The 9,194-nt window shown below is 35.9% G+C and overlaps 1 protein-coding gene across 3 annotated transcripts; it reads right to left on the reverse strand.

The window, feature by feature from the left end:
• Positions 1-912: 912 nt before the first annotated feature.
• LOC124216312 (uncharacterized) lies at positions 913-8,389 on the reverse strand. 3 transcript variants are annotated; one of them, XM_046620665.2, is made up of 6 exons: positions 7,850-8,389; positions 6,283-6,354; positions 3,376-3,592; positions 2,374-3,194; positions 1,530-1,686; positions 913-1,316 (listed from the first exon to the last, which is right to left on the reverse strand). In XM_046620665.2, exons 3-6 carry the CDS (start codon positions 3,575-3,577, stop codon positions 1,186-1,188), a joined length of 1,311 nt encoding a protein of 436 aa, XP_046476621.1. In that variant the 5' UTR covers positions 3,578-3,592; positions 6,283-6,354; positions 7,850-8,389; the 3' UTR covers positions 913-1,185. The 3 variants fall into 3 exon arrangements, with proteins under 3 accessions (XP_046476621.1, XP_046476622.1, XP_046476623.1); XM_046620666.2 differs by lacking the exon at positions 6,283-6,354; XM_046620667.2 differs by lacking the exons at positions 3,376-3,592; positions 6,283-6,354 and having other exon boundaries at positions 7,850-8,387.
• Positions 8,390-9,194: the final 805 nt, after the last annotated feature.

Below are 9,194 nucleotides of genomic sequence, written 5' to 3' on the forward strand. Positions count from 1 at the left end.
TGGTTATAATCTATGGTAAATTCGTCGTATTATCTGCCGAACTATCGTTACGTTGTTTTCCACCGATTGCAGTAAAGTTCTCTCGTTTCTAATTGACAGAATAATAATTTTCGTAGCGTCATTTCCATCTTGGGTAAGATCACGTCGCCTAGTGACGTGTAGTTTCAAGTAAATTCTTGCATTATATCGCATCTCCCGACCTACGTTCATTTTTCTCTGTTAACTACCGTCTCTCGTTTTAAAGCTACTGTTACGTCCAGCATACCACTTCTCTCTATTTTTCCTACTCGCTAACTCTCCCACGGTTCTTCCCAATAAACAATGCCAGTATATAAAGCGTATGAAATTCGTCAAAAAAGAACGTTTTATTCTGTAGAATAAACGTGCAGCACCTACGTATTTTATTGCGAAGAATGTCCGCCGTGATTTCGGTTTATTAAACGTTTTTGGTGGACGTCTTACGATAGTTGTTCATATGCAAATTTTATACGTTTGAAACCAAACATTTATAAATCGTATCTCAATTTGTTGATAAAACGTATCGAAAATCCGTTATTTTAATATTTATGGTAATCGTCTAATATTTGGATATTGATGACTACTAAGAGACGTTTCGCAAGTACGTTTTAAAACTCAAATTATGAAGGAAATTTTTTCTATTAAAATGTGTTGACAATGTCCGTTTAACTAACGTGACAAAATGTTTTCTGTTAATGACGCTTTAATCTTTCATTATTTATGTCTAAACGAATATTATACAGTGTTAAAAAACGTTTTTAATTGGACCTCTAGACTTGAATACATAACGTATCTTGGATGTGTAATTGAAAGCGTATATAGTACACTGCTATAGAGGAAGATCATTTCACGTTAGCTAGAAACAAGTCTGGGTTGAGTTAGAAAGCGTACGAATTTAGTTTATATATGTGAATCGATTTTATTATATCTTTGTTAGAACGTTACACAAATATCTTATATCTATAAATACTCATTTATCAAAAAAAAAGGTACATCTTGTAGCTCATAGACACAGCTCAACCTACACTATACTTTCGTCTTCACGGTAGTTACAACTAACAGAAAACGCTAAGAATATTACACTTATATCAGAAATATTTATATGCCTGTATGATTTGTACTTTTATATGACTGTTTTTAAAATTAGTTGACGTTTACCACAGTTTCTTAGCCCTTCTTTCGTACATAGGTATGCCGTGATCGAGCTAGTTTTAACCAGTCTTTCACGGCACACGAAACACTGGTTTCGGTTGCATCACCAATTTCCTTCTTGCCAAGAAAGGTTTGTTTCACAGCCTCTGAGAAAAAATACATCAAAAGGAAGGTACAATATCACGATATTGATAACTGATAAGGAATAATTTCAATGTAAATTGTGATGAATCTCGAATATATTGGGAAAAAAGTTAACAGTTTGCATAATTTGAATAATAATGTGTGAATAATATTGTTTTCACACGATAAATCCAAGTAATAACTGTTTCTCGAAAATTTCATGAATTATTCATTACCGTAAACAGTTTCCATTGTCAATGTCTTTTGAAATGGGACTTTGTCCCTCCCTGCCCAATTGAATTGCATCGCTAATTCGTTTGTGAGTAGTGACCTCATTATAGCCAACACACATTGGCGACCGCTTGTCCCTCCAACAGAAGCCAGTTTCCCGGTCTGCAACAAAATACTAAAATGAATGAATGTCGAATTGAATTCAAAATATTCTTACTGTTATCAACATCGATAACAATTTTGACTAGTTGGAGATTGTCGATTCCTAATATTTTTTCAGCATTTTTTAACGTTAACCCTCTCGATCAGACCGAGACCGATTTCATGTTGAATGAAAATCTCTCACCATATTGATATTTCGATGGGTGAAAGCAGTTTACCTCAGGGTTTAGGAGTATCTATAAGGCCATCTGACCTTGCTTAATGGAACTATGCAGTTAGAACCCTGACCTTGCGACCGATACAGTTTTATGAAGCCTCAAAGTGCGTGTTGCGTAGAAGCAACATACGGTCCGAGAGGGTTAAAACGTTACGAACCGCAATTCTGTATGCCTGTAGTAATTTTCATTATTCCTTTGCAGTCAACACATACCGAGCGTATTCTTCAATGAGAGACAACCCCCTCCCTAGTGCTAAGCCAACTCAGGCACATGACGCGTACGTGAAGTTCGGTCGAGTGGAGACTAACATGGCCACTGGCATTCTATCCCCTCCCGGCCGAGCCTCATGTGCCTGTGTTGGTTTGCGCTAGGGAGGGGGTTGGCCCTCATTGAAGAATACGCTCGGTATTAGTACCTATCCGTATGTCATGACATACATATTTTGAATATGATTGCAAGGTCTACTCACTAAATAAGTTCGATGCTCTTCGGATTTCAGGATATTTTCGAGGTTGGAGAAGTCTTCCATGGAGTTAAGAGGAAGTTTTGGGAATTCGGCTGGTTTCTTTGTTACGTCGATGCTGACTTCCTTCTGTTTTGAGAAGATTTTACGTAGTAGCAGATGGTTTTGTTCAGTGTAGGATTTAATGTGTTCTAAATACTGCAGAGTTTTTTCTTCAAAGGTATTCTGTTCGCGTGATGTGGTCGGGGTTGAAGGTTCAAGTTGTGAAAAGGATCTTGATAAGTCATATTGCGTGGTAGACCTGATGATCCTACTAGAAATGTTTCTATTTGATGTTTCATATCCAGACAACTGATTCGGTGACTCATGGGAATTATCATTATACTGGTGCTGTACGATCTTGTGGGCCAAGTTTTTCTTTGGTGTCTGATTTTTGGTAGATCCTTTGGCTGAGTTAATGTAGCGAGTATTCTTATTACGGTTAGAAGTCGATTCATCGACTTCGGACGGTGGCAAATTCTCGTCAGCTGAAGAGGTGTAACCTAAACTACTTGAACTTTCACGAGAACGCTTCGTTTTTTTTTTTTTGTTACTAACGTGTCGATTTTTAGCCTTCTTCTTGTCGGTTTTGTGTTTACGTTTTTTCTTTTGCGGCTCAGGTTCGACATCATCACTGTTCGTAGCTTCATTCTCGTCCACGTCATTGGTAATATCTTGCTGAGGTATTACAGTGGATTTTTTAGCGATGTTGCGAATTATTCCGGATTCATCGGACGTGCCCAGCTCCAGTAGGCGCGCCATCGTTGCTTCGGTGTCGTGGTAGTCATCTGTTAGTTAATCAAGGAATATCAATCAATACCGAATGCTCATTGATTAGCAAAATTAATCACAAATGTACAATATGATCAAAATATATCGTCGTAACTCTTATCCAAGTGAAAATTAATATGATTGAAACATTCAATCCGTATACAATTGTAAAAAAAAGTTCTACGTTCCAATAATCACCTCCGGTATGCAGTACTTTGTGAATGGCAAACTTTGGCCATGTTTTTTCATAGGCAGCCTTTGATTTTACAAGTTTTGTAAAATGATCTTCAGTTTTTGTCCGTGGCCAGTAACATTGGGTGTTGTTTTCGACCAGCCAAAGAACTGGTACCAATGCGCATTCTCTATCTTCGCCAACCAAGAATTCAATCACCGCATACATAGTTCTGCAGCACGACTGAGTAAAAACATCGTTAAATGTATCATATTCTCTAGTCTGGTGTATAAATTTATATTTGATCAAAATTCAAGCACTTTTATTCCACTCTGAGCAAAAAGTGCCAGTTTAAAAGTTTTTAATTAGGACATCAACATAGGAATATGCAAGGTAGTATATAAGTTAAAAGATGAATCGATCATGAAACATTATGAAGATTTTGGGAACGCATGTCTAACCAATACTTGAACGTCAATGTGACGTACAAAACTATAATAAATCAGCTCAAAAGTGATGTTATGAACATATGGTAGAGTTGGGTATATTGGACTACTAGGTAAATTAGACTCGGCATATACGGTATATGGTAATAGGTATACGATAATGTTATTTTTTGCTAAACATCTCAATTGAAGCAAACTTTTAATATAAAAGAGATAATGAACCTACGATTCTCGGGAATGTGTGCGAGGTAGACATAGACATACTATACATGTCTTGAACGAATCCCTCTTCCTCGTACACATTGCCGAGAATCGTAGGTTCATCATCTGTTTTTTGTCGAGAGCTCGTTTCGTTGAGATGTTTAACAAAAAATAAAAATTTTATTTCATTTCGTGTAGTATCGGAGTTACTGCGAAACCATCTTTAAATGGAAGACAGACGAATTTATGTAATATATCATCGACGCGATAAGATTTCGCTACGTTGAAACTTCTTACGAAAAAAATCCCTAGTTTGGAAGATTTAATAGGTTTCTGATAAAGGTCTCGCTTGTACTTGAACGGAGTACCTATAATTCTATATTCTCCGGCAATGAAAAGGATTGATTTGATCACTAATATTTCTGTCCCACAAGCTACTACATTATCCGGCCTTTTTATTGATATTTTGAATTTTTTCGTTTCCAGAGCCTGACATTCACGAGAATTTCCAATAAATTTGGGTTTAGGAATAAATTTTTCCTGACAATTAGTTTTACGAATAGAACTTAGTTCTTCAAGTCGATTACTCAGCTGCTGCAGCGGCAAGCGTTTCGATCGAATAAGTCGTTTCAAATGGCCCAAATGATTTTCATACACAAAGCAACTGTATTCTTCTAATGGGCCAAATCGTTCTACGTCGTCTATGACATGCAGCAGCGAATGTACATTATATACGACAAAGTTTTGTCCGTATATCTTAGCACCTTGAGTAACGAATTTTTCGATCATATCTTGCGCGATGTTTCGAAAACGCGAGAACAAGGCTGTATTCGATAGAATATACACGGCGGCAGACAATAATAAAAAATGTTTGTACTTTTTTCGATCTAGCACATCCCGCATTACAACAGGGCCGGAATATAACAAGAAAAATCTAAATTCTGTCGCTTTCCATCGATGCAAATCCAAAAATCCACGGGGCTTTCGAGGAAACTCTGCCGGAACATATCGCGCCAATAGTTTCATTATACGTTCAATTTCTAACAAAATATCCTTAGACAATTTGCAATCACGTGAACCCTCGACCCAGTATTTAAGGAGCAACCTCTTCAAAATTCCCAGGTAGATTAAATGCATGGGATCTAAAGGAAATTGGGAGACTAGTCCCACGTAAAGATCTAAAAGAGGCGAACGTCCTTTAACGTGACGATCGTTTTCACTAGGTGCAACAAAATCACTATCTTTTCGCTTCTGGAATTCGGTGTCACATGGATAACACAGTTTACGGTTGAGATGAACTGCGCGAATCTTACACCTCTCGCAAGCATCCTTACCCGAATGTCCTAAACACATTTTCAACATAGATCTCGCGGGCGCGTCACACGCGAATAAACCAACTCTGACAAAGTATTTGGTGCCATTAAACTCAAAACCATTGGTGCTTAAACGTGACGTTTCTTTAATTAAATCTCGTAAATATGAAGATAGTGGCATCGGTTTACCCGTACCATAATAAACACCAATTACAAATGGGCTATCATCGATCATTGAAATACTGCGTCCCAAAATTGGCCAAAATGATGTTCCGCTACTTTTATAAACGGGAATCCCATCAATATTAAAATCAACTCGCAACGTATGTTCAGGTGACAGTCCTTTTTTGAGACCTGACTCGAGTTTTTGTCTCAAGCATTTCTCCAAACCGAAATAACACATTTCTCCGTTGTCTAAATTTAACGTTTCAATACGTCGTGACGTGTGAAGTAGAGTCCTAGCACTTAAGGGTAAGATAGGATGTGCTGGTTTCAATAATGCTAGCAATTGATCGATCGCGTTATGTGTGATGTTATTTGAAGATGCCCAGTCGCGCAAATTTTCAACAAAGTTCGTTTCATCATCTAAATGCACTTCATCGCTGACGGAACTTGAATTATCTTCAGAACTGTACAACGTAGCTTTGATGCTATCTATGTCACTTTCGATGTCTTTGAAATCTTTATTATCGCGGTTCGAATTAGAGTTTTCTTCATTCTGTTCATTACTTTGATGGATATGATCAACATCATAATCGCTATCTATAGAGTGCACATATTCTCCGATACAAGACACATGTTCATGACTAGCATCTTTTAATTGTGATTTCGTAAGGTGCTCGAGTGCACAATTATTGCCTGCAATACTCAGTAATACTTTACGAGTATTTATAGCTGTTTTGCGACGCAAATGTCGTTTACTCAGAACTTTTAAATCATGAGGCATGTTATAAAACTAAATAATAATACACACCAGACAAGAAATGATGTACGCTTTAACGTGCTTGCCTTATTTGTCGTAAATATCCGCACACCACTCTGAAAACTAAAAGTTAAATGAACCTAATGAACGTAGTACGTGAGTCAATACAGAAGATTCATAGCAATAAAGCTTTTACACGAGTTAGCGCAACAATTTATATAAAATTTTATTGAAAATTAAGTAATTTGATCAAAAATGCTGTTTCGTGTATATTTTCTTGGATTTGGGCTAAATAAATATTAAAAAGGCATTTGTAGCCGAACAATTTTGTAAACACGAATAAAAAACGTGGTCAGCTACCCATCGAACGTATATAATACGCAGGTAATGAGTAGTTTCATTCTATTGGATTTGACTCTGACATTTACCGATAAACGCATAGTATACTCATGATTTACGTTCAGTAGTAGGAATCGTGATATATTTCAGGACTAGATAGTACTGTTACTAATATTATTATTCTATAGTACTTATAGTTCTATGTATCGCTATTTATTGTTACTACAAATTAAACAAGATCGTAGTTTAACGTTGAACCAATTCTGGGCCGATGTCCTGCTTATATTCTAATACTTTTCGAATAGTATATCATGACGCCTACTACTGAACGTAAATCATGAGTATACTATACGTTTATCGGTAAAGATCAAAGTCAAATCCAATGGAATAAAATTACTTGTTACGAATTTCCTGCGTATTATATACGTTTGATGGGTAGATGACCACTATTTTTACCAGTGTTTACAAAATTATTCAGGTGCAAATCCCTTTTTAATATTTATTCAGCCCAAATCCAAGAAAATATACACAAAACAGAATTTTGGATCAAAATACATAATTTTTAATAAACCTCTATATAAGTTGTTGCACTAACTGGTGAAAAAGCTTTATTGCTACGGATCTTCTCTATTGTCTCTATTGTCTAACATGACCGTCTTCTTCTGATGGATAATAATTGTTATTTTCAATTGAAGGGAAAAGAAAATAAAAAATATTGTCAAAATAATATTTCTGTGATTTCGATGGCACAGAAATATTTACGTGGCTGTATTACTATACTTTGTTACTTTGGAAGATGCTACGAGTTCATATGTATGTTATAGATATGTTGAAACGGTATCTAAAAAAATAATAAACACGAAACCGATTTCAAACAATACAGAGCAAAAGTTACTAATAACCGCATGATCACATGGGATGATTATTAACATGAAGTTTTCCTCAAATTCGACAAGAACTAATATAATTAACCTATAATATACGTATCATAGTAAACTTAACACATATAAATAACGTTTAAAAACAGTTCAAAAATATTCATGAACGTTATATAATAAACAATAAACTATTCCATATTTTTATGGTACATCGTTTGGTTTAGAGAAAAAGACGCAGAACATTACACATAGTTTCTTTTGAAGAAAGAAAAGAAAGGAAAGAAAAAAATACAGAAGAGACAGAATTTGAGTTGCAAAACACATTATTTTTTCAACCAAGAATGCTCGATGTATTAAGACAAAATACCACCATATTTGGAAAAATATGTAGTTGTACTTACCAGCGTTATTTAATGACGAATTTGCTTCTTCCGTCTAGGCCGCAGATTAACAATAGCTTCTCACCTTTTTTGCTACACGATCACCGATCGATCCGAGCACCTCCGCATTCGGTTGACGAATAACGCCATAACCAGCGCCTGAGGCCAGTTGCAAGGGTGGGGATGAATATAGGCTCCCAGACAAAGACAAAGATAGAGGAGACGCAAGAGCGACAGAGAGATCGTGCCCAAAAGGGAATCAACTTTGCCATATATGCCCGTGTTATTCCGAGCTGTCCTTGTCTTACCACTCGCTATACTTACACTTACTGTATGAATGCGCGGTCCATGGGATAAGTTCTGTCTCTACATATAATTATTGCGCTCTTACTCTAGCTTGCAGCGTTACCGACGCTGACGCACCAGAGCAGGAGAATAATATATCAGTAGTGACACAATGTATAACGCACAGAACTCCGATAAAATAGCGCGAAAAATAAACGTACAAACGACGTTAAAAATGCGACAGGATATGATGAACGCTTGTTTTAGCAAGTACTCATACAAGATATTGAAGTCTTGACGTAATTCGTGCCAAATAATGAGATTTAATATATTATAATATGATAACCAATATTGTGAAATAATTATAAAAATGTACAATAAATTATTATTCTTGGTACGAAATTATTCACGTTTCGGACACTTCTTTATTCTCTTCCTTTTATTGGTTATATCTATGTTCCATGCACCGGTAAATGAATACAAGATCAGTGTTCAGCTTTAGTTACCACATAATATTGGCATCAAAATAACGGGTAATTAAAGTCCATTTTTCGGAAACTAATTATAAGATAATCAACTGATTTGGCCACCGCTTGGCATCAGGCGGTTCCGCATACATGAATACTAAAAGTGCGTTCATAATCTGAATATTGTACTCAACGTTGAATTTTCCTCAATCGTGTTGAAGTAAAACAAGTATGAACCCATTTGATCAAATATACATATTATACAATTCAATGTATCTTGAAAATAGTCCGATATTGAATAAATTTCATAAACGGTTATTGAACGTAGATCACAAGTAGCAGTAAAACGTGAACAATAATCGTTGAAAAAATACGTTCATCAAACGATGAATATATTTCTGTGCAATAGTGGAAAACCGCAATAATTAAGCGCTTAATTGGGGTTGCTGGTAGTTGTATGATGAATGTACAATATATATATATATATATATATATATATATATATATATATTAGGGTGTGTCGAAAATGAACTTTTTTTTTTCTTCGCTCCTACCACTCAAAACTTTAGGTTTTGACATTAAAGAGGTCCTCGTTCAAGGAGGGCGCTGTAGCT

The sequence above is a fragment of the Neodiprion pinetum genome, chromosome 4, assembly GCF_021155775.2.
Source record: "Neodiprion pinetum isolate iyNeoPine1 chromosome 4, iyNeoPine1.2, whole genome shotgun sequence".
In the NCBI taxonomy this organism is placed as follows: domain Eukaryota; kingdom Metazoa; phylum Arthropoda; class Insecta; order Hymenoptera; family Diprionidae; genus Neodiprion; species Neodiprion pinetum.

Excerpts from the sequence above, each read along its gene's own strand:
- LOC124216312 (XM_046620666.2), bottom strand. The coding sequence starts at position 3,577 with ATGTATGCGGTGATTGAATTCTTGGTTGGCGAAGATAGAGAATGCGCA. Across the intron at positions 3,195-3,375 it reads CAAAGTACTGCATACCGGAG|ATGACTACCACGACACCGAA; the intron begins GTGATTATTGGA and ends ATTAACTAACAG. Across the intron at positions 1,317-1,529 it reads GACAATGGAAACTGTTTACG|AGGCTGTGAAACAAACCTTT; the intron begins GTAATGAATAAT and ends ATTTTTTCTCAG.